This window comes from Ornithorhynchus anatinus, chromosome X1 (genome assembly GCF_004115215.2).
Source record: "Ornithorhynchus anatinus isolate Pmale09 chromosome X1, mOrnAna1.pri.v4, whole genome shotgun sequence".
Taxonomy (NCBI): Eukaryota; Metazoa; Chordata; class Mammalia; order Monotremata; family Ornithorhynchidae; genus Ornithorhynchus; species Ornithorhynchus anatinus.
Window position 1 is genome coordinate 124,531,554 of NC_041749.1, and position 25,125 is coordinate 124,556,678.

At 54.9% G+C, this 25,125-nt stretch overlaps 1 protein-coding gene across 1 annotated transcript in view; it reads left to right on the forward strand.

The window, feature by feature from the left end:
- Nucleotides 1-24,095, forward strand: part of CDH5 (cadherin 5) — a 71,987-nt gene extending 47,892 nt beyond the window's left edge. Inside the window, exons 3-12 of the mRNA XM_029051858.2 lie at nucleotides 4,227-4,515; nucleotides 4,640-4,756; nucleotides 7,211-7,378; nucleotides 8,838-9,025; nucleotides 12,546-12,796; nucleotides 16,722-16,864; nucleotides 17,673-17,797; nucleotides 19,067-19,175; nucleotides 21,658-21,903; nucleotides 23,292-24,095. Of these exons, the coding sequence (XP_028907691.1) occupies nucleotides 4,227-4,515; nucleotides 4,640-4,756; nucleotides 7,211-7,378; nucleotides 8,838-9,025; nucleotides 12,546-12,796; nucleotides 16,722-16,864; nucleotides 17,673-17,797; nucleotides 19,067-19,175; nucleotides 21,658-21,903; nucleotides 23,292-23,800 (2,145 nt within the window). The 3' untranslated portion in view covers nucleotides 23,801-24,095. The remainder of the gene's footprint in view (nucleotides 1-4,226; nucleotides 4,516-4,639; nucleotides 4,757-7,210; nucleotides 7,379-8,837; nucleotides 9,026-12,545; nucleotides 12,797-16,721; nucleotides 16,865-17,672; nucleotides 17,798-19,066; nucleotides 19,176-21,657; nucleotides 21,904-23,291) is intronic.
- Nucleotides 24,096-25,125: the final 1,030 nt, after the last annotated feature.

Here is a 25,125-nt window from a genome sequence, read left to right on the forward strand (position 1 = left end):
AGACAGGGTGGACCGTGGCGGGCCTCGGGCCTCACCGTTTCATCTGGGGCGAGTGACTGAGGAGAGGCCGCCCCTTCTGAGAGCGGCCGCGACCAAAGCAGAGTTCACTCGGTGCCAGCGTCCCGGCCCCTACCGCCCGCGTCGTCCCTAAGCGTTCTGGCAACACTCACGTTGCCGCCGGGCGCCTTTCGGGGCTGAGCGGTCGAGCTGGGCTGCGCTGAAACGCCTGAATTTTATCGCCTGTCACCTTGAGGGCTTTGTTATTTCCGTCCAGTCAAGGAGCCCATTGCCCAGAGGCTGGGGAAGAGGCCCGGTGGGACCTCACCAGCGACGCTGACTCCTGGGAGGGAGGGGGGAAGAGCCAAATGGCCCAGGCGGGTTGGACGGCGGCCAAGCAGATAAACGCGTAGGAATTTCGACAGCGACGTCCCCCCGCCCAGGCCACGGCTTTCAACCCGATCAATCGATCCGTCGTATTTATTAAGCGCTCGCGCTGCGCAGAGCACTGTGCAAAGCACTTGGGAGAGTACAGTAGACACGTTGTCTGCCCACGGTGAGCTTACGGTCTAGAGACGAGTTTACAGAGTTCCCCGGAGTGCTGTCCTAGACGAGGCGAAATGGGAGGGGGATAGTCTTCCCGCTCCCTTCTTGCCTCGGACGTCTCTTTGAACTTAAAACCTTCCGGACACAATCCTCTGCTCCTGTAAGTGTCGTCTGCCTTTGCCACTCCGCTCTCCAGGCCAGCGGAGAGGACAGGGACGGCGACCGAATGGGACTCAAAAGAACAAAGGTGGAAAATGGAGTCTACCGAAAAGGCTTTCGAGATTAAAATGAAACACTTCCCCACTCAGGGAAGACGCACTTCCCCTGTGAATTGAAAACAGTGAAACATCAAAGGGACTCTATGATTGTCCATCTGAATCTAGGAAACACGACCCTCGGTAGGGCCAGAACAAAGCCCTGGCAAATCAGGGAGATGACAGTTTCCAGGATGATGAACCAGATGGTAAATTTGAAAAGCAATTCCAAGCTACAAGGGGTGGCTCAGTAAAGGAGCTGAAAGGAAGTTTCCCTCTGAGTTGTGAAATGCGTGCGCTCACCGCTGAAAGTGAAATTCACCCATGGCACGAAGCTGCAAGAGGGAAAGAGATGGGGTTCGAAAGGGCGGGGGTGGGGGGCAGCGGGGGACAGATGAGCCTAGAGCAGCAGACACCGAGGGAAAGGCCTCTCGAAGTTTCTTTTAAAAACCAACTGTTGTGTGTGTACACCTGAGGACGGGCGTGGATGGGAGACTGTGAACGCGTATGCGTGTGTGCGTCCGTGGATGTGGGAGAGTCTGTGTCGCACACCCCCGTGGGAGTGTGCGAGTCTGTTTACGTGTGTGTGTGCTTCTGTGAGTTCGGTCCATGTCTCCCCCCTCCTCAGAAACCTCCAGTGGTTGCTCATCCACCCCCGCCTCAGACAGAAACTCCTCACCTTCGGCTTTAGGGCACTCAGATCGCCTCGCCCCTCCCACCTCTCCTCGCAACTCTCCTACTACAACCCAGCCTGCATACTTGGCTCCTCTAACTCTAACCTTCTCACTGTACCTCGATCTCGTCTCTCTTCTTCTTATCGTTATTCTTACAGTACTGGTTAAGGTGCTGTGTGCCAGGCACTGTACTAAGCGCCGGGGTGGATACGAGCACATCAGGTTGGACACAGTCCCTGTCCCGCCTGGGGCTCACAGTCTTCATCCCCATTTTCCAGATGAGGTAACTGAGGCGCAGCGAAGCCAAATAACTTGCCCAAGACCACACAGCAGGCAAGTGGCGGAGCCGGGACGATCTCACCGCCAACCTCTCGCCCTCTTCCTGCCTCTGGGCTGGAGCACCCTCCTTCTTCGTATCTGACAGACAGTCACTCTCCCCACCTTCAAGGCCTTATTCGAGGCCCATCTCCTCCAGGAGGCCTTCCCGGACTAAGCCCTCATTTCCTCTTCTCCCCCTCCCTTCTTCATCATCCCGATTTGCTCCGTTTATTCACCCCTCCCTCGACCCCACAGAACTTACGTGCATATCCACAATGTACTTATTTATACGAACGTCTGTCTCCCCCTCTGGCCTGTCAGCTGGTTGTGGACAGGGAATGGGTCTACCAACTCTTATATTGTTATGCTGCACTCTCCCAAGCACTTGGTACAGTGTTCAACACGGAGTAAGCACTCAATAAATACGACTGATTGATCGGTTGACGAATCCCCACTGGATCGATGGGGGAAACTGAGGACCACAGCGATCAGGGGGTCTGTGACAGAACGAGAGCCCCTGTTTCCCAGCCCGGGACTATTTCCACTGCTCCCATCATCCCCTTTGGCTCATAGTCATTTGATCTGTTAATAACTATGATTAATTATGGTATTTGTTAAACTCTTACTGTGTGACAAGCACTGTACTCAGCACTGGGGTAGATACAAGTTAATCAGGTTGGACACCGCCCCTCTCCCACATGGGGGGCTCACCGTCCAGAGGAGAGGGAGAACGGGTATTGAATCCCCATTTTGCAAGCAGCAAGGTATAGTGGATAGAGCCCAGGCCTGGGAGTCAGAAGGTCATGGGTTCTAGTCCCGCCTCGGCCACTTGTCTGCTCTGTGACCTTGGGGAAGTCACTTCACTTCTCTGTGCCCCAGTCACCTCATCCGTAAAACGGGGATTGAGACCGTGAGCCTGACGCGGGACCGGGACTGTGTCCAACCCTATTTGCTTGTATCCGCCCCAGAGTTTAGTACAGTATCTGGCACATAGTAAGCGCTTCACAGATACTGCAATCCCCCCTCTCTAGACTGTAAGCTTGTTGGGGGCAGGGAACGTGTCTGTTTAGTGTTGCATCGTACTCTCCCGAGCACTCAGTACAGTGCTGTGCACGCGGTAAGCGCTCAATAGATATGATTGAACGAATGAATGAGACGAGGAACCTGAGGCGCGGAGAAGTGACGTGACTTGCCCAAGGTCCCAGCAGACAAGTGCCGATCTAAACTGGGATTAGAACCCAGGTCCTCTGACTCTGAGCCCCAGGCGCTTTCCACTAGAGCACTCTGCTATTGTTTTCCGGGGAAAGGTTTCTCTTTCCAACAGAGAAAACGGAATGATTTCTCTCCCTTGCCTAGCTCCTGTACATCACACGTATCCCCGCCGTGATAGCAGCATTCGCTCTGTCCTGCAGGTTGAAATCAAAGAGCTTCCACAGGTGGACCAAACCCGAGTCATAAAACTCTTCGAGGATCTGGCGCTAATGCCACTGTTCCGTTAATTCCCGGACCCGTTTGCCTCCCCCCGTCTAGACCGGAAGATCCCTGAGGCTAGGGAGCGTGTCTACCAACTATACTGTATGGTACTCTCCGAAGCTGTGCACACGATAAGCACTCGGTACATATGACCGATTGATTGATTGACTGATTGGACCTATTTTGGAGTCAGGATTTGGGCCCCGTTCTTGGCCACCGTGTCATCCTCCTCATCATCAGAGAAGCAGCGTGGCTCAGTGGAAAAAACACGGGCTTTGGAGTCAGAGGTCATGAGTTCGAATCCCGGCTCTGCCACTTGTCAGCTGTGTGACTGTGGGCAAGTCGCTTCACTTCTCTGGGCCTCAGTGACCTCATCTGTAAAATGGGGATTAAGACCGTGAGGCCCGCGTGGGACAACCTGATTCCCCTGTGTCTACCCCAGCGCTTAGAACAGTGCTCTGCACCTAGTAAGCGCTTAACAAATACCAACGTTATTATTATTGTCATCAGTGGCATTTATCGAGTGCTTACTGTGTGCAGAGCACTGTTCTAAGCGCCTGCGAGAGCACGATGCAGCAGAGTTGGCAGAAACGTTCCCTGCTCGCGACAAGCTTAGTCCAGAGTTTACGGTCTACGTTCTGACGTCAGGGGAAGCAGCGTGGCTCAGTGGAAAGAGCCCGGGCTTGGGAGTCAGAGGTCGTGGGTTCTACTCCCGGCTCTGCCACTCGTCAGCTGGGGGACTGTGGGCGAATCACTTCACTTCTCTGTGCCTCAGTTACCTCATCTGTAAAATGGAGATTAACTGTGAGCCTCACATGGGACAACCTGATGACGCGGCGCTTAGAACAGTGCTCTGCACATAGTAAGCGTTTAACCAATACCAACGTTATCATTGTTATTATTACGTCGTCTCTCTTGCTAAGCTTTTGCGTTCCCTATTAATTGCTTCAATTCCGTGCCCTAGATCACCTCGAGTGTGAATAACAAAAATGCCAAGTATGTGCTGCAAGGGCCTTATGTCGAGACCATTTTCAAAGTGAAGGAAGACACGGGAGATATATATGCCTATGAGAAACTGGATCGCGAGAAGATAGCCGAGTACCACCTGACAGCCCTGATCATCGACAAGTACACCAACAGGAATCTGGAACCGCCCTCCAACTTTACCATCAAAGTCTACGACGTGAACGACAACGTGCCGGAGTTTGTGCAGAAGGAGTTTAACGGCTCCGTGCCGGAAATGTCGCCCGTCGGTAAGTCCTTTTCAGATCGTCGGCCGGCTTGCCACGGTCGCGAAATCGGGGGAGAGCGCTAGCGGCCGCGAAGGAGGCTGAGAGGCCCAGATGTTCCCAACTGCTTCGCTCATTCTCTCTCCAGGGACCTCGGTCACCCGAGTGACCGCCGTGGACGCGGATGATCCAACGGTGGCGGGCCACGCCATCGTGCAGTACACCATCATCAGCGGCCAAAAGTACTTCATGGTCGACCCCACCGGTAAGCCGGATCTCCCGACTCCAACGTTGCCCCTTTATTCCACTATGCCACGGTCAGGGTCGACTGGGCTGGGGTCTTCGCCAACTGGGGCCGACACTTTTCCGCTTCTTGATGCCTGCTTCTAACAATCTGAGCCATCCGGGAGGGTGGCGACGGAGTCTGCCCAGAAGGAGTCCCCAACCTGCTCCAGCAGGGACAGGTGCGGGAGAAAAGCAACCGGTGGTCTCCAACCAGATGGCCCCGAGCTCAAGGCAGAGACGGAGCCTTCTCTTTCGAAACCGGAGCCGGACAGGAAGGAGGCAGGTCAGAGATGGCCGGTGGTGATATCAGGATCGGAGAGTGTTCCAACACGATCCGCTTTCCAAATGGGCTCCCTCCCTTCCCTGCTGCCCCGTGATGTGTGCTTGGCAGTGGTGGGCATGCCGGAGTCCGAGATACTGCAGGGCTTGCGGGCCGAACGGGGGGAATGCTTCTGGTGGGGGTGGGGGGTTGTTTTTATGGTACTTGTTAAGCGCTTACTATGCCAGGCACTGTTCTGAGCACTGGGGTAGATACAAGTTGATCGGGTTGGACACAGTCCGTGTCCTCCATGGGGCTCACGGGCTTAATCCCCATTTTGCAGATGAGGTAACTGAGGCCCAGAGAAGTGAAGTGACTTCCCCAAGGTCACACAGCAGACAAGTGGCGGAGCCGGGATTAGAACCCAGGTCCTCGACTCCCAGACCAGTTCTCTATCCACTGGGCCACACTGCTCCTCTAGCCCACTGCAGGTGACGATTAGGGCGGCTCTTCTCGTATGTTTGAACCGCTGCCACCCAAGGATTCCCGTGGGCCCCACTCTTCCCCTTTCAGCCAAAATTCGTAGCGGGACCTTCATAGATAGATGGAATCTATGAGCACTTAATAATAATGTTGGTATTTGTTAAGCGCTTACTATGTGCAGAGCACTGTTCTAAGAGCTGGGGTAGATACAGGGTAATCAGGTTGTCCCACGTGAGGCTCACAGTCTTAATCCCCGTTTTACAGATGAGGTAACTGAGGCACGTTAAGTGACTTGCCCACAGTCACACAGCTGACAAGTGGCAGAGCGGGGATTTGAACCCATGACCTCTGACTCCCAAGCCCGGGCTCTTTCCACGGAGCCACGCTGACCCCAGACCCGTCCCTTTCGGAACTACTTTGAGTGACACTCTCAGCGATGGTTTCCCAAGTGGGAGAGGGTGCAACGGCGTCTGCTGCTGTTGGGGGGGTCAGAGCTGTTCTGCTCTTTTTGTTTTTAATGGTGCTTGTTAACACTTACTATGTGCCACGCACTATACTAAGCACTAGGGGAGAGACAAACTCATCAGGTTGGACACAGTCCCTGTCCCACACGGGGCTCACGGTCTTAATCCCCACTTTACGGATGAGGTAACTGGGGCCCAGAGCGTGACTTGCCCGAGGTCACACAGCAGACGAGGGGCAGAGCCGGCATTAGAACCCAGGTCCTCGTGACTCCCAGGCCCGGGCTCTGTCCACTGGGCCATGCCGTCGACCAAACCTGGCCCGGCCTCAGCCCCCAGGCCAACCCTAGGCCCACGCAACCGCTCCCGTCCAGCATCTTTAACTAAAATCACCTTTAGAAAGAGGGGGCTCAGGGAGGAGCGGGTGGAGAACCGATTCTATCGTAGATGCCGGGTTCGGCCCAGATAATAACGTGGACTCTTGCACATCATGGGAATTCGTGTCCCGGCTACCAATTTTCCCCAAGATTTCTAGCAGGTCACGGTGTGTTTTTCATAGGTTTCAATCACAGATTCCCTGGCTGCCACTCATCCTTTCGGTCGGGTGCTCCGTCTCCCCGGAAAGGGTCCCCGAAGAGCCCGACTCCAAGGGGCATCAGGCTGACTTGGAGCCTGGGAGAGTGTCAGGGGTGGGGGCTTGGGGGCGGAGAAGGGTCCTGGGTACCCCCCTATCATAGCGGGCCCTGCTTTGGTGGGCTCTGGAGTAATAATAACACGATATCTGTTAACCGCTTACTACGTGCCAGGCACCGTACTAAGCGCTGGGGTGGATAGAAGCAAATCGAGTTGGACACAGTCTCTGTCCCACGTAGGGCTCACGGTCTCAATCCCCATTTTGCAGATGAGGTAACTGAGGCCCAGAGAAGTTAAGTGGCTCACCCAAGGTCACACAGCAGACGAGTGGCGGAGTCGGGATTAGAACCCAAGGCTGTCTGACTCCCAGGCCCGTGCTCTATCCGCTACACCAGGATGCTTCTCACGTCGGGCTGAATAGCTCCCGGGTCGGGGCTGGGGAGAGCGGCTGTGCTTTTCCAGCCTTCCTCTTCCCTCTTACCTCTCACCTTCTCCTTCCTAGCCTAGGCGTCTGCCCTCCAGCCCTCCTCCCTCGGTTATCGAGCACAGTCTCCACCGTGTACTGACCCCCGCACCGCCCACTAACCGTTTCTTCCAGGACTCATTTCAACGGCCGTGAATGATCTGGACCGAGAGAAGCAATCTTTCTATGAGATCGTGGTGCAGGCCAAAGATTCCCCTGGCCTGTATGGAGGAGACTCGAGCACGGCTACGGTCAAAATCACTCTGACTGACATCAACGACAACTTCCCCAAGTTCACCCAAAGTGAGTCTGGCGGGCGGTTGGGGGCGGAGGAGCGGGAGGAGGGAACGTTTGGGGAAATGCCCAGCAGCAGAGTCAGGGTTGGGGCGAATCAGATGGATAATAACGAAAACAATAATAGTGGCGGTATTTGTTAAGCGCTTACTATGTGCCGAGCGCCATACCGAGCGCTGAGGTAGATAAAAGCTAATCAGGTCGGACACGGTCCCTGCCCCGACCGCGGTTCGTACTCTAAGTAGGAGGGAGAACCGGTATTGAGTCCCCGTTTTCCAGATGAGGCGACTGGGGCGCAGAGAAGTGAAGTGACTTGCCCTGACTCACACAGCAGGCGAGTGGCAGAGCTGGAATTAGAACCCCGGTCTCCTGAATCCCAAGCTGGGGACTCCGCTAGGCCCCGCTGCTTCCGCTGGGCTGGGCTGGCCTTCTGACCTCCCAACTATGAGGTAGGGTCCTGATCTTTACAGGGCTCCACCTTCAACAGAGGATAATGATAGATGTCCAGTAGGTTAGCTCCAGGTGTCTTTTGGCTTGAATAAGACATGCAAGAGAGCAGTTGGAAAATCAGCTCTTTACAGAAGTATTCATACCAGAAGGCCAAACTCACAAGATTTTTTTTATCACTGGGACGTATCAACGCGGTTAGTTGATCATGTAACTATTATATTTACTGTGGGTCTTCTTAATCTCTGGTGTTTCATATGTTGATATTGTTGGGGTTCTTCGGGGTCGGGGGGGATCTTGGAAATGCATTTTTGAATTTTACCTCATCTTTCACGTGACACTCTACTTTCACGGAGCCAGTGAAGAGCACCGAACAGAGTCCCTGCATCTTCTTTGTGGATTCTTGGCAGCAGATGAGTTCTAAACTCTCACCAGCTAGGACCCTGCCTTCCTTCCGCCCTCCTCCTTCCCCACAGCGACACCCACTCTCTCCCCGCTCTACCTACCCGGGCTGCCTCTCCCCTCCCTGGTCCTCCCCTTCCCCCCCCCCCCGCCACCTCCTGCAGGCCTTAGAGTGACTTCCCCCGCCCCCCCACCCCGCCTCTTCCCCAACACCGACACCATTTTGTATCCTCTGTGCCCCTTGCCCCTGCATTAACTTGGAGAGCGGGGAGTCGCCTGCACTCTCGTCAGTGACGACCGAGCCCGAGAAAGGGAGCCTCTCTTCCGGACCCTTTGACCTAGAGTGGACGAACCTTTCCGTGCCTCGTAAACCACAGATGTCCGTCCGCTCCTCCACTCTGTCTTCCTCCGAGTTCGAGGGAGCCGCTCGGAGCCGGCGTGGCCGACGGGGCCTACGACAACCGGCCCGCCTCGATTCTCCAGGGGGTTTGGGTGGGCTGGGCCCACCCTGCCCGCCTGCATTCCCTGGGGCACCATGTTCTGTGTAATGAGTTGGAAAAGAGGTGGACGAGCCTGTAGCCGGTTTCACTGACGCTTCTTTGGTTGTTGATTTGCACAGCAAGGTACCGGTTTAACGTCTCTGAAGACATCCGCGTCGGAAACCAGGTTGATTCCTTAACAGTCGAAGACATTGATGAGCCTCAGAACAGAAAGACCAAGTACAATTTTGTCCAAGGAGATTATCGAGATACCTTTGAAATTGAGGCAGATGCTTTGGCGAACAAAGGAATAATTAAGGCCAAAAAGGTACAGCTTTCTCTAGGCCACCTGAGCGGAAAGAAACCACATTCGGAGGAGTCCCGGTGGCCACCAGGCACGGTTGCCCGTTTTCTAGCTCGGTCAAATTCCGGGCAGGTCTTAAGGCCGGTTCCGCTGATACGCAAGGCCGCCAGAGGGCACGTGAGGAAAATAGGGATGTGGACGGCCCCTCCCTCCCCTTGCTGCTGGGTGTCAAGGAGGGCGACCACCATGCCGTTCTTCCGAGCGCCTTCCAGTGTCTTTTTAGGAGGGCGGAAAATGGGTCTGGCTCGATATGGCGTCGCTTAATGGCCTTCGCTTCTCAGGGAAAGCGGATCGGAATGACACGAGGGCAAAGTTCCCAAGGAAACACCACTAAAACCCTTTGTAGTTTCTGACAGTCCAACAGAGGGACTAGGACAGGGTCTTCACAGCCACGTCGACCAGGGATTCATCACTCCCCCCGCCCCCCTTACCCGTCCCCAGCTGCAGGTAATTACCCAGATAATTCGATGGCGGAGTCCTGGCCTGGGACTAAGTCTAACGCTGGCAGGCGGGGAACTAAGCCCATTTGAGTGTCACATCAATAGAAGGGTCATTCAATTAATTAGAAGCATTTAATGGGCGCTTACTCACTTGGGAGAGTACAACTGAACGAGCAGCCAAGATCCCAGCCCACGAGGACCTGATAATCTGGCGGGCAGCGACGGGCACTAAAATCATTTAGATTCGGAGGAAGAAAACCAGACAGGGAGGTGGGTTGCTGTTTAAATACTAGGATGTGGACGCTACGCTAGGAGAGGATGCTAAGAGAGGGTGCGAGTCCGCAAATCCTCTGGTGGCGCAGACGTGCTAAAGAGGCAGTTGTGGGGCTATGTCCTGGGGAGATGAGAAAATAATCGGGGAAGGCCTCTTGGAGGAAATGGGATTTCAGGAGGGCTTTGAAGATCTGGAAAGCTATAGACTGTCAGGTGTGAAGGGCGAGGGAGCTCCAGGCAGGGGGAAAGACGTGAATATGAGGTGGACTCCAGGTTCGAGGCTCTAGGCTGGCTGAACTAGAGCCAAGAGTGCGAGATGGGGCATCGAGGTAGAAGGACATGGATAGATAGGAAGGGGAGAGTTGAGTGAGTGTCTTAAAGGCAATGGTGAGGAGGCTGTGCTGGGCGGAGAGGATTGGGTGACTCTGGGAAGCTTTCGAGGAGTGGGGCAACATAGTAGCCTAAGACCCCAAGAATAGCCACTACGGGGTCAGCCCCGTGGTCCTCCCAGCCCGGGGCTCTGTCTCTGACGGGACGCCGGGAGGAACCGTGTGCCGGTCGCCCTCCTGGAGTCCCACCCCCTCATGGCTCGGGATGGACCCTCCGACGCTCCAAACTCTCCCCTCTGAAAACCCACCAATGCAGCAATCATCGAGGCATCTAATTAATCCATTTTGGGCCTTCCAAAATGTCTGCCTTTTTCCTCTAATGTCCCTATCTTTCCCTTTGATAACTCGTTAGGGTGGACCCCTCTTGAGTCCAGACCCTCTCTTGAGTCGATTGATGTTTTCACCCGCACCATTTCTTAGGCTAGCAAATTCCATCAGTTTGCCCACCCGCTGGGTGAAGAAACGTCTCTTCTTATGGGTCACGGAGAAGCCTCCCTCACACTAGACCGGGCGGCCCCTCGCCCCGATGGGATGGGATTTGGCAAACAACGGTTTGTTGTTCATCCTGTCCCCACCCCTCTTGGTTTGGCAAGCCTCTAGCCTGTCTCCTCTCAGCCTGCGTCTTTCCAGACTGAAGAGCCCTAGCCTACCTGGTCTGGCCCTTCGGTACCGAAGCTGCCTCGGTCGCCGAGCTATCGTGTCTCTCAACTGAACTTGCAACACCAAGGGCAAAATCCAGGTCCCTCCGCAAAGCGGATTTGCCTCCAGGCCCGTTAGCCTTTCGAAATCCTGCAGTGGATCCAGACCACATTGCAGCATTGGCTCCCAGAGGCAGGACTCGGGCCAAAATTGGTAGAGGCCTCCCTGCTGTCTGCAATCCCCGCTGCCTTCCACGTCGAAAGCCGCTACCGAGTTGGTGAAATAATATTGTGAGCGGGCCGAGCCCAGGGCTCCATTTATTTGCTTTTCAGATCGGCCCTGGAGACAGTGCGCCCGAAGCTCCTTGTTCCCCAGGGCACCATGGCACCACTGGCTCCCACCCGCCCGGTGCCATTTCCACTCGGTTAATAGTGGTTTTCCCAGCCTCAAATTTGGGGAACTCTTTGTCCGGGAGGAGGCAAGAATTCCACCTCTCGGTTAGCTGAGGTACACAGATGGCAATCCTTTCTCTCAGCCGCTTTCTAGAACCTCCGTGGCTTGGCAGACCCCAACCACGTCTCCACAGGCAAACCGGTGCCCCGGCTTAAATCCGGTCCGGGGTTCCCGGTCTCCCAGATGTCCCCCCGCCCTCCCAACCCTGACCCGTGTGTGGTCATTTCTGCTACTAATGGTGAGGGTATCTGCCTCGTCCCGGTCGAGTTGGCCACCATTTACCCTCTGTGCGCTCAGACGATGATCCCTGGTGGGGCTGCACGCTGACTCTTCTCCTGAGCGTCACGCGACCCCCACGGCCAACCAGACTCAGTCTGTGGGTGCCGCTCTGCTCCCGGGAGAACCGTAGTAACCTGGAGATTTCACTAAGGCTATGCAGTACATGTTCGATCATCCTCCAAGTGGAGGGGGGAGGGGAATGATGCGGATAATCCAGATCAACAGGGGAAACAGAGTCGGTGGCGGCGGGGTGGAGCGGAACGGCTCGGGCCTTGTCCGGTGGGCAGCAGAGGGAGGTGGGCCTCGGGAATCTGGAAGCCGTTAGATTAGCGACTCTCTTCGAGCCCGGAAATTCCTTCGGGGCAAGGAGCGCGTGCCTTCTGTTGTACTCTCCCAAGTGCCCAGTAGAGTACTCTGCATGCAGTAGATGTTCGTCGCAGCACTCTGCAGAGAGTAGGTGCCCAGGGCAGCACTCTGCTCTCAGTAGGCACCCAGTTAAGTGCTCTTTCCGCAGTAGGCACCCAGTACAGAGCTCTGAACATGGTAGCTTGCTCGGTAAATACTACCGATGGATTGACTGATCGATTAGCACCTCCAGCGACCCATTGCTCCGGGCCGTGGTTGCCCCGGCGTGGGATTTGTTTGGAAGGAAATCGGGCTAGCGGTGGAGGAAGAGAGCCGCGGTTTGGCCCGGATAAGCCATACTTTGGATAATCCACTCCAGACGATCACAAGCACAGCACGTCACCGTCTCCCCTCCCCACCCCTTACCGAGAAACATCAAAAAGAAATCCCAGTTCTCGGCTGCACTCGCTAGAGCCGCAAATCACCCATGGTCCGTTAGGATCAACCAGTCCCTGCAACTGCCTCACTGAGATTCCTTCTCCATGGCAGCGCTTCGTAATAATTCCTCCCACACGCCCGTACTTCAATCGAAACAAGACGAGTCATTTTGGGCTCAGGGCTCGGTTTGACCCTTCCAAATTAACCACGTATATTTTCCACTTTCAGCCCCTGGACTACGAAAGTATCAAGAGTTACAAGTTCACCGTCGAAGCATCCGACCCTACCATTGTTCACCACGGGCGGCAAACGCCGCACTACAAGAGCAACGCCGAAGTCATCATCCATGTCCTCGACGTGGACGAGCCCCCGGTTTTCTTCCGACCTTACTACGTGTACACACTGAAGGAGAACATAAAAGTGAATGTCATCGGCCGGGTCGTTGCCACGGATCCTGACGCGGAGAAGCGGACCATTAGGTAAGGGAACCGCAGCTGGGCAGCTGGTCTTTAAAATAAAATAAATAAATGGTGGTATTTGCTAAGCGCTTACTATGTGCAGAGCACTGTTCTAAGCGTTGGGGGATACAAGGTGATCAGGTTGTCCCATGTGGGGCTCACGGTCTTCATCCCCATTTTACAGATGAGGTAACTGAGGCACCGAGAAGTTAAGTGACTTGCCCACAGCCACACAGCTGACAAGTGGCAGAGCCGGGATTCGAACCCATGACCTCTGACTCCCAAGCCCGGGCTCTTTCCACTGAGCCATGCTGCTTCTTTACAACCATTCTGTGCCCTCCCAGCTTCGGGGGTTTTCTGATGATCCTGAAATTATTATCACAAAGAGGAGGAGGAGGAGGAATGCGATGGTGGTGGTGATAGTAGTAATCTTGGCTCAGTGGAAAGAGCATGGGTTTGGGAGTCAGAGGTCATGAGTTCGAATCCCGGCTCTGCCACTTGTCAGCTGTGTGACGGTGGGCATGTCACTTCACTTCTCTCTGCCTCAGTTACCTCGTCTGTACAATGGGGATTAACCGTGAGCCTCACGTGGGACAACCTGATTACCCTGTATCTACCCCAGCGCTTAGAACAGTGCTCGGCACATAGTAAGCGCTTAACAAATACCAACATTAGTAATCATAATATTATTATTATCATCATCATTATTATTCTGGCATTTGTTAAGCACTCACTACGTGCCAAGCACCGTACTAAGCACTGAGGTGGATACGAGCAAATTGGGTTGGACGCAGTCCCTATCCCAGGTGGGGTTCACAGCCTCAATCCCCAGCGTGGCTCAGTGGAAAGAGCCCGGGCTTGGGAATCAGAGCTCGTGGGTTCTAATTCCGACTCCGCCACCTGTCTGCTGTGTGACTTTGGGCGAGTCACTTTCACTTCTCTGTGCCTCAGTTCCCTCATCTGTAAAATGGGGATGAAGACTGTGAGCCCCACGTGGGACAACCCGATCACCTTGTGTCTACCCCAGAGCTTAGAACAGTGCTTGGCACATAGTAAGCACTTAACAAATACCACCATTATTATTATTATTTTACAGAGGAGGTAACAGGCACAGAGAAGCGAAGTGACTTGCCCAAGGTCACACAGCAGACAAGTGGCAGAGCCAGGATTAGAAGCCACATCCTTCTGACTCCCAAGCCCGTGCTCTCTCCGCTGGGACACGCTGCTTCTAGTAGCAATGATAAGAATAATAATAATAATAGTAACAATAATAATAGTAGTAGATTAGTAGTTGTAGCAGGAGTAGTAAAAATGTTAATAGTTTGGTATTTGTTAAGCACTTACTATGTGCCAAGCACTGTTCTAAGCGCTGGGGTAGATACAAGGTGATCAGGTTGTCCCACGTAGGGCTCACGATCTTCATCCCCATTTTCCAGATGAGGTCCCCGAGGCACAGAGCAGTTAAGTGACTTGCCCAAGGTCACGCAGCTGACAAGCGGCGGAGCCGGCATTAGAACCCATGACCTGCGACTCCCGAGCCAGGGCTCTTTCCACTAAACCACGCTGCTGCTCTCAGATGCCTGCCAGCTGGCATGAGAGAGGGGAGGGCTGAGAAATGCTTCGGGAGAAGGATCCGTTTCACGGACCGGAACAACCGGGAATGGCCTCTAGTCTGCCTGGCCACAGACAACCCAGAACTGGCCAAACAACCCTGACTGGTTTTAGCCAGTCCTCCCGTTTGGTATCATGGTATTTATTAAGCGACTACTCTGTGCTAAGCAATTAATCGTATTTATTGAGCGCTTACTGGTCCTAAGAGCTTGGGAGAGTACGATCCGACAGAGTTGGTAGACACCTTCCCACAGTGAGCTGACAGTCTCGAGGGAGTGACACACGTGAATGTAAAGATCAATAATAATCTTTACTTAATAAAGATTGATAGAAAGTTATAGACGTGCGTGTAAGTGCCGTGGGGTTGGACTGAGGGAGGGGCGTCGAAAGGGGGCGAATCCTAGTTTAAGGGCGACGCAGACGGGAGTGGGAGAAGAGGAAATGAGGGCTTAGAGAACGTCTCTCGGAGCAGGTTTGCCTACAGTAAGTCTTCGAAGGTGGAGAGAGTGATCGTCTGTCAGATACGGGAAGAGAGGGTGTTCCAGGCCAGAGGCAGGACGTGGGCGAGGGGTCGCCCGGGAGACAGACGAGATCGAGGTGATAGTTGAGCGCCGTGCTAAGCACCGGGCTAGATTCAAGATAGTCAAGCTGACAGCAGTTATTACCTTTACTACTGTACTGAGCGCAGTTTACTATACTGAGTGCCCGGGAAAGTCCAGAAGAAGCAAGATACAAATCGTCTGCCCCTCGAGGATTTACAGTCTGATGGAGGGGTCTTTCAACTAACTTTTGGTTCTGCACGAGAACGCACTGGCTTCACCATTGTTCTTACGTTTCTGAATTTGCGGGAGATGTCTGTTTCTCGAGGAAAGAGGAGAAGCGGAGGTGGAAGGAGGGGGAGGAGATTGGGGATAAATTCTGGGCTCGAGCGTGGCAGAGTCGCAGACACTCGGTGACAGGGCAAGTGGAGGGCAAGCTCCTGAAGGGAACAGAGAAGGGAGTGGAAAGATTTTCAGGATTTCTGACAGCGGCGGATTCCTGATGTCCGGAACTTGGGGACTGGTCCAGTCACTTCACTTCTCTGGGCCTCAGTTCCCTCATCTGGAAAATGGGGATGAAGACTGTGAGCCCCACGTGGGACAACCTGATGACCCTGTATCTACCCCAGCGCTTAGAACAGTGCTCTGCACATAACAAATACCAACATCATCTGGACCGGAAAAGTGGGGGTTAGAATGGCCACGGAAGGCACTCGCGGAGACTGGATGCCCCCTTGCTGACCCAGAAGTAACGGAGAAGTGTTTTGTTACCTTATGTGCGTGTCGAGGAGGCGACACGGCACGGAAGGGGGTCGTGAGGAAACACCAAAAGTTCTTTGCAGAAATCCTTAGAACGTAGAGCATAACACGAGGGTGGGGGGTGGGGGGATGGCACCCCAACCCTCCTCATCACGCTCAGTACTGGTTGCTTACTAGACCGAGACAGCTTGTTCGGAAAACCCGACTCTCACCATGATATCACTATATTCGCATTTAGAGAAGAAGCGTAGCTTAGTGGCAAGAGCCCGGGCTCGGGTTCTGGTCCCGCCTCCGCCACTTGTCGGCTGCGTGACCTTGGACAAGCCACTTAACTTCTCTGTGCCTCAGTTCCCTCATCTGGAAAATGAGGGTGAAGACCGTGAGCCCCACGTGGGACAACCCCATTACCCCGTATCTACCTCAGTGCTCAGAACAGTGCTTGACACATAGTAGGCACTTAGCAAATACCATCACCATCGCCATATCAAACAGGACGATTGGCCACCCTAGTCGGGGTTGTCCGGCCAGTTCTGTGTCGTCGACGTCCGGGCAGACTAGAGGCCACTGGGCAGAGGTTGTTTTGTTCTGTGAAACCGATCCATCTCCTCAAGCATTTCTCAGCCCTCCCTTCTCTCACAGCAGTGGGCAGGGATCTGACAGCAGTGAGTAGCAGAAGAAAAACCAATTCAACAGATGTATTTTGAAATTGTATTAAAAGCTTTTCTGGCCTGCAGCCTGATTTATCTCAAGCCCTGGCCAATTTCTTCCAAGGTTCACACTAACACACATTTACAGGCTCAAAGAAAACCTCTTCATTTTTTGCTGCTCAAAGGGCACCGAGGGGCTGGGGGCTCCCGCTGGGGTAGACCCCCCCCCCCCCCCGAGGGGGAGGACCTTACCCACATAGACGCCTTCATCAATCGATCATTCGTATTTATTGAGCGCTTACTGTGTGCTGGGCACTGTACTAAGTGCTTGGGAGAGTATAATACCCGAGCGTCAAAGTCACCAATATCTCTTCTCTCCACACAATGTAGGTACAGCATCCGGAGCCACAGTGACAAAGGCAACTTTTTCAAGATCTCCAAGCAGGGAGACATTTCAAACACAAAGCCTCTTGACCGGGAAACTCAACCTTGGTACAATCTAACTATAGAAGCAAGAGAAATCAATAGAGATGGTAAGGAACAAGCCGGAAACCTTTTCAAAAATTCCCAGAAATGGTGATTTTTCTAAGCCAGGTTGGGTCACGGGGGGAATGTGAGCAGACCAGAAAGTTGGCAATAACATGTAATTCCCTATTCATCACTCATGGTTTTGGGGAACAGAAGCTGAGCTTGGCCAACTCAGTGGTAGAAAGACTTGAAATGAATCCCAAGTCAGGGATTAGAATTAAGATTCCTGGCCAGAAATCCTGGCCTTGGGACCAACTCACTCAAAACTACTCAAGTGGGTTATTCTTCAATCAGTCGATGAATCAATCGATGAATCGATCCACTGTACTTATTGCCTCCTGAGTGCATGACCTCCAGGGAGTAATGCATCCAGGCCTTTCCGGAGGGACGACTAACCCTCCCACAGTTAAGGTAAGGAAGGCTCTGATTCCAGCATTTCACTGCTAACCTTTAGCCTTCCCCTCTAGACTGTAAGCCCGTCGTGGGCAGGGAATGTGTCTGCTAATTCTGTTGAACTATACTCTCCCAAGCGCTCAATACAATGCTCTGCACATAGTAAGCACTCAATAAATGTGATTGATTGATTGATTGATTAAAATTTAAACCCGGGCATTTCCAGTTACTCCACAGGGTTCTGACAAAGGAGAGTCCAAATGCCCCCTGCCCGGCCCCGTCGTGGGTTCTGGACCAGCTTCTGTCTTCCTGGAGATCCACCTACACTCCTTGGGGTGGAGGCGGGGGTGGGGTGGGGGAGCGTCCACGGTGCTGGATTCACAAAGCTGAAATCTGCTTTCCCATGCATCGTTATTTAAGGATCCCCGACAGACAAAGAATCCATTGTGCAAGTCCATATTGAGGTCCTAGACGAGAATGACAACGCTCCCGAGTTTGCTCAGCCCTACGAGCCCAAAGTCTGTGAGAACGCTGCTCCGGGCACGGTAGGTAGCCCAACTCCGTCGTCAGCGTTCGCCTCACGCTGTGGCTCCTGAACCCACGTTGGGGGGCGAGGGGATGGGAGGATGGGCGGGGCCCTCGCTCTCTACACTGACACTTGCTCTATGGGCTGCTCTTCATGGGCATTTGGAATGGTGTTCGCACCAGCAAGCCCTGGGAACCGTCATGACCCAGAATAATAATAATAATAATAATAACAATTATGGCATCTGTTAAACTCTTACTATGTGTCAGGCACTGTACTAACTGCAGAACCCATTAGGCCCTATCGGAGCCAGGAGCACAGGGGCCGGGGTGGCCATTTCCTCCCGGCCGTTGGCCCTGTGGCACCTAGGGCTCCTCCAACCCTTCCCCCTCCCGGCAAGTGAGATGAGGTAAGTGAAAGCCACGGTTTCCCCCAACAGCCTCCCTCCGATGCTGCCGGCCCCTCATTCTGCTTCCCATTCCTGTGCTTGGAAGCAAGCTCTTCTGTCCCTCCCCTGGGATGCAGGGGCGGCTCAGTGGAAAGAGCCCGGGCTTGGGAGACAGAGGTCACGGGTTCTAATCCCGGCTCCGCCGTTTGTCAGCCGTGTGACTTTGGGCAAGTCACTTCACTTCTCTGGGCCTCAGTGACCTCATCTGGAAAATGGGGACGAAGACTGTGAGCCCCACGTGGGACAACCTGATCACCTCGTATCCCCCCAGCGCTTAGAACAGTGCTCGGCACATAGTAAGCGCTTCACAAATACCAACATTATCATTATTATCATTATCATTAAATTGGGGTTCCTTGGGAAGTCCAAACCGGAAGGGAGTTGCCCGCAACTAGAATAGCTCCATCCCTGGGGGGTCCCAGGACCCAAGCCCAGCAGCCATCCCGAGCACATCGGAGGGGCTGTCCTGTTCTACCCAACCCAACGCCCTCTGGGGGAGGCTACTGTGGACCACTTGACAGAAGGCAAGATGCTGCTGCAATCGAGAGTCCTCTCCAGAGGCTGAGGGTCTGGGAGATGGGAGGAGTGCTGCAGTGGAAGGCCTCTCCTCCTCTCCCCCGACGTCCCACTCTGACCCTCCTCTGGCCATCACCCCTGCTGGGGGGCGGGGGGGACTGAAGTTTCTCTACCTCCCATTTGTCACTGTGAATAATCCCCCCCCCCCCGGCCCCCAATTCCCCTCTCCGCTCCACGCCATTATTTCCCCATTAAGCCTGGCTTGTCTCTCGGATTGCATGTGGAGGCAAAGCCCTCACTGACCTCCTCTTTTAATCACTACAGTTAGTCATGAGGATCTCAGCTGCTGACAAGGACAAAATGCCACCAGGAGCGAAGTTTAAATACTCTTTGGGCACTGGAGACAGCAATTTCACACTGACTGAAAACCACGGTATTGTATCTCTTCAGTGGGTTTTGTTAGACAGCTGAGTCAGCCAGGGAGAGTGTGAAAGAAGTGCGACAGAGATAATCACACTCAGTTCGGCTGAGCCGTCGGTCCCCCCCGCCTCCCGACTTATGTTAACGAGGGGGTTCCAGCAGCACGCCCGTGGCGGAGCTGGAAGACTTGCCCATCCTGTCGAAGACACCAAGGCCTTCGTGTCGATGCGTCTGTGCTGGAAAGCCTCGTTTGGCTCCTCCAGACTTTGAGAGGGACTGGGGTGTCCGCTCCCTGGGGGGGGGGGGGGGGAGAGAGCCGGCAGCCACTTGCCGTGAAGGGATCCTGGAAGGAAGGTATCTGATTCCCTCTTCCTGGGGATGGGCTGCAATATTGCTATCTCCGTTGAGGGCTGAATTGGGTCCGGCTAGCCTGACTTTGCTCCCGCGCTTTTTTCAAAGATTCAGAGGCAAGAAGAGTCCTGCCCACACCCCTCCCACACGCATACCGAACTCTATCCTCTAAATAGCCATTCCCCCACCTCCAGTGGACATGTCCAGCCCAGGAATCGCCAACCCATCTAAGCCCACTCTCCCCTGAACCCACCATCCCCGTTCGGACCCCGACCAAAGCCCCCCGCTCTCCGGCTCCCGGGGGCTACGTGGGGGTCTTTCACCGGGCCATCTCCATCGAGGGCTCCACCATTCACCATAAGGCAGGTGGCCAGATCATGTGACAACAACTCACTGTATTTCCATTACTATTTATTGAAGAGGAACTTGTGCCAGCCGATCAGACAGCCAACCTATCTTTCCTGGGAAAAGTGTCCGAAGGTAGAGCTTTGAATCCCGAGGTAGCTGGAGCTTCCCCGAAACTGTTTTCAGACCAATTCCCTCAAGATGATCCCCAGCAATTGGCAGAGCTGGGATAAGAACCCGGGTCCTTCTGACTCCCGTGGCCACTCTGCTTCATAAGTAAGGCAGGTCTAACGGAACATAACCCCCAGGACGAAGCAGAAAGCAGACTCCCAACCGTCAGACACAGAAATGTTTTGTTCAGAAGGTATTCTTAAATGCAAATTCTTAAAGGGGGTCAGGGAAGAGATTGCTGTGGTGTTTTGAGCGGGCTGTGATTTGGGTACAGGTGATTACAGTTTAATAGCTTCAAGCTTTAACCAGCCAGAGCTCAGCACCGAAGAAAAACACACTCGCGGAGGCTTCTGCTCCCCACAGCCACATATTCATAGGTTGCATGGATCGATCGATCAATCGGTGGTATTTGTTGAGCACCTACTGTGTGCAGAGCACTCCTCTAAGGCTTGGGAGAGTACAGTACAACAGAGTTGGCAGACACGTTCCCCGTCCCCGAGGAGCTTACAGTTTAGAGGAGGAGCTAGCCGCCTGACTCACCTCCCCCACCAAGGCTGCCCTCGGGGGTCAGTGCCCACCCCCTGCTCTAGGATCACCCCCTTCCCCTCTCTCTCGGCCTGCAGCGAGACCCCCGGGGGGAGGACTTCAAGGCGAGCCCTCCCAGACCGATCCATGAGGCCCCACGCCCCTCCGAAGACACTCCTTCCCCACAACCCTTGCAAGCCCCCCTGCAGCGCCCATTCCACGCAAAGCAGGAGGGACCAAACATCCCACAGCAGAAGGCAGGAGGGTCACAAATCCAGGGTGCCTCTGTGCCCCTGGAAAGCCTCCTCCAGCAAGATTCCACTCTCAGCCCCGGTGGCAGGAGGGTGAGCGGGGCAGCTGTGATGGGGATGGCAGTGGTGGAGAAGCAGTGGAGGACAGGCCGTCCACCCAGGTCCTGGGCCTCCTCTTCTTCCTCCTCCTTCCCCCGCTCTTCCCCGCTCCTCGCCAACTGTCGCCTCCACGGCTCTCTGGCCGCTTACCTGGAGGGGCCCGGCAGAGCCCCTCCGACACGTTTCCGGCCGCGCGGGGATTTTCCGGGACGCAGTGTGGGCGGGATGGGGTGACAGCTGGGTGAGAGTGTCTGTGTGCGTACGTGTGGGGTGTGTGGTCCCCACCCTCTCTCCCCCTCTCCATTCCTCTTTAGCCCCCTCTCGCTCTGTCCCTCTCCCTCCTTCTCTCCGCCTATTCTCCCCCACCTCACCCCGACCCCGGCACGCAGTAAGCGCTCACTAAATACAATAGTCTGACTGACCCGCCACCCCCCACGGGGACTTTCTATCTCTGACGGTTTTTCCTGCCTTTCCGGCTCCACCCCCTGAAGGCTCCACCCCTGTCCCACCATGCCCCCATCGTCACAGCTGCTTCCACAAACGGTCACCGACAATGCCTTTTGTTTTTGGGTTTCATTGTCCCCTTTTCCCATGTGGTGGGGCTAACCGATAACGAGGCCAAACCATCTGGCCCATTCACGTCCTCTGGAAAACGCCCCATCAGACCCCCTCGGCATCACGTCTGGTCTCTCGGTCGAGGCAGGAAAAAAGCCCGGCCGATCACCCGGTAACCAAACTCCCTGCCCCTTCCAGATAACACAGCCAACATCACCATCAGATTCGGGCAGTTCGATCGGGAAAAGGCCAAAGTCCACTACCTGCCGGTGGTGATCTCGGACAATGGGACCCCTGACCTGACCAGCACAAACACACTCGTCATCAGCGTCTGCAAGTGCAACGAGCAGGGAGAATTCACATTTTGCGACGAGCCGGTCAAACAAGTGGGAGTGAGCATCCAAGCGCTCGTAGCTATCTTTCTCTGCATCCTCACCATCATTGGTAAGTGCTAGAGCTTTCAGTGGGGGCCGAGTCTCAGCGAGTCAAAGCCCGCTGCTTTGCCAAGCGTCTCTGGATTCGTGCGGCCTTTGTTTTTGGCTCGCTGAGACTCGGCCCCCTAGCCCAGGTTTACAACGCCGAGGACCCGGCCGAAACTTCCCGTCTCCCGTTGATTTTCTGTCATCGATCAGGATGGCTTTGGCTGTTGCAGAGCCTTTTTTACACAGCTGGGTCCACCTCCACAGGCATCCGGTCACCACTAACGGCCGGGGCTTCCACGGGGCAGGACGGCAGGGGCAGGCAGAACCGGGGCCTTTGAGTTGAGTCCAGGCAGCCTGTTTGGGGCAAGGGGGATAGGCGGCTTCTGCTTCAGTTTTCAGGAGGACATCAGGCTTTAAGCCATACCATCGCTGGATCAGCCCCATGCCTCATCCAGCCAGGACTCTCTCTCCAACAGGGGCACCAGGATGTTGGAAGGAACGATGTACTGGCTACCCTCCTGGACTGCCACCTTCATGGCTAGGGATAGACCGTTCAACCTCCCTGACTCTCCCCTCCACCTCCGCCTTCCCCCCCGGTGGCCTAGCATGGACCGCCCAACACCCCCGACTCTCCCTTATCCATCCCTGACTCTCCCCAGCCAGCCAGCATGGATCACCCAATACTCAGCCTCTCCCCTCTCCATCCATGACTCTCCCCCAGTGATCCAGCGCGATCCATCCAAAACCACTGACTCTCCCGCCTCCATCCCTGACTCTCCTCTACTGAACCAGCACAGACCATCCAACACCACTGACTCTCTCTAGCGAACCGGCAAAGACCATCCAACACCCCGGCTCTCCCCCAGTGACTCGACATGAACCATCCGACACCCCTGACTGTCCCCAGTGACCGAACGTGAACCGTCCCACGCCTCTGACTCTCCCCTCTCCATCCCTGACTATCTCTCCAGTGCCCCAGCCTGGACCACCTAACACCGACTTTCCCCTCTCCAACCAAGCAACCGACCAGTGTGTCAATCAGTCATTCGGTCCAGTCAATCAGTCCCTTTCTGTCATCCTCAACCCTTCCAGTTCAGCCATCCTGCCCTATAGAGCAAATCGCAAATCCGCGGGCCAGGAGTTTCAGGCACACACGCACCCGTGGCTGAAGTTCTTCATACTTCATAAAGTAGACACCACCGCTGGTGAAGTTCACCCACGGGTGCGTGTGGGGCTGAAAAGGCCAACAGGGGCCCCCAAGTCCCCACCGTGCCGGGCACACAAGCAGAAGGGCCCTCGTCGTGTTCCTATGTGTGCTGCTTGCCTCCGTGTCTCCCTCCCTTCCCGCGTGCAATGAGTCATGCTGAATGTGCCCTCGGGGGGATCCCTAAACGTGTGTTGCGATTGCAGTCATCACCCTGCTGATCATCCTGCGGAGAAGACAGAGAAGAGAGGCCAAGGTTCTCCGGAAAAGCGGAGCGGAAATCCACGAGCAGCTGGTCACCTATGACGAGGAAGGCGGCGGCGAGATGGACACCACCAGTTACGACGTTTCCGTGCTCAACTCCGTCCGCAAAAATGGGCTGAAGCCCCCGAGGCCGGCCCTGGAGGCCAGGCCCTCGCTCTACGCCCAGGTCCAGAAGCCGCCCAGGCACGTGAACGCCGGAACGGGGGAAATGGCCGTCATGATCGAAGTCAAGAAGGACGAGGCTGACCACGACGGAGGGGGCCCCCCGTACGACACGCTGCACATCTACGGCTACGAGGGGGCCGAGTCGATCGCGGAGTCGCTCAGCTCTCTGGGCAGCGATTCCTCCTCCTCGGACATAGATTACGACTTTCTGAACGACTGGGGGCCCCGTTTCAAGATGCTCGCCGAGCTGTATGGCTCGGAAGCCCGCCCCAAGGTGGGCTACTGAGTCGCCGTCCCCTGTGATGGTGGTGGAGAGACAGGTTTCACAAGGAACCCACCTCAGCTTTCACTTCAAAGAGAGGCTCCACGTCCCTGCCTCCAGGGCTGGGACTCTGCTCAATTGGATTCTCATAGCCGATCGCAATTTGCAACCTCCTTCCCCCCCTCCCCGCCCTCCCAGTCGCCTAGAGCTGGCCCCCGGTAAGCGGACGGGCTTTCCGTCTGCTTCTCTCCCCCTAGGCCAGGATCCGCCAGCGAACCCACCCACACACCCACTCTCCTAAGTAAACGATCCATCCATCCATCTTTGGTATATATTGAGTGCTAACTGTGTGCAGAACACTGTACTAAAAGCTTGGGAGAGTATCCTACAGTTGGTAGACACAGAGTACATCACGCGCCTGACCGTGATTTCCTTGCACAAGGTCAGATCGCTGACTTTAACCAAAATGGCCCCTCAGAGGGGCCGGAGATCCTCAAGCGGAAGTCTCCTTCTCCAAGACCGTGATCGGCACCGACCCCCCCCCAGTCTGGGCCGTCCAATCCCAGCCGGAGAAAATCGGAGAATCCCCAAGTTTTTTTCCCAAGGGACCCAGGTCATTTTTCTTTCCCCTTAACCCCGCGAGGTCCCTAAACGCTAACATCTGCTCTTCCTCTGCCTTTTTATTTTAAATGGTATTCGTTAAGCGCTTACTATGTGCCAAGCAATGTACTAAGTGCTGTACTAAAGTCAGACACAGTCCCTGCCACACATAGGGCTCACAGTCTCAATCCCCATTTTACAGGTGAGGGAACTGAGGCCCAGAGAAGTGAAGTGCCTTGCCCAAGGTCACACAGCAGACAGGCGCCAGAGCTGGGATTAGAACCCAGGTCCTCTGACTCCCAGTCACGGGCTCTCGCCATTAGGCCACGCTGCCTCCCAGCATGGGGACTTGGGGAGGGGAGACATATCCGATGGGCAGAACTGTACCCGACTGTGAAAATGGTGGACGCGCCCCTCCCCAGTCCATCCAAATGTCAGCCAAAGGAGGAGGAGGAAGCGCATCCCAGTGGCATCCATAAAACGTCTCATCCCGCAGCTTTGTTTTTAACCCCTTGGCATTGCAGCATAGTACATATTTAAACACTCTCCTCTATTTTTATACTGCAGAGAGGGCTTCATTTTATGCAGGGAAAATGCTCTCCAAGCTTTGAAACTCCTGTGACGCTTCCCCCACCACCCAGATACTGTAAAATGAACATTTCTGCACCCCTCTTCGATTAGAAGATGGGGAGGTAGGGGCCAGTCAGAAGGAGGGAGACGCCGGGGGGGGAGAGGGACACTGACCGTGC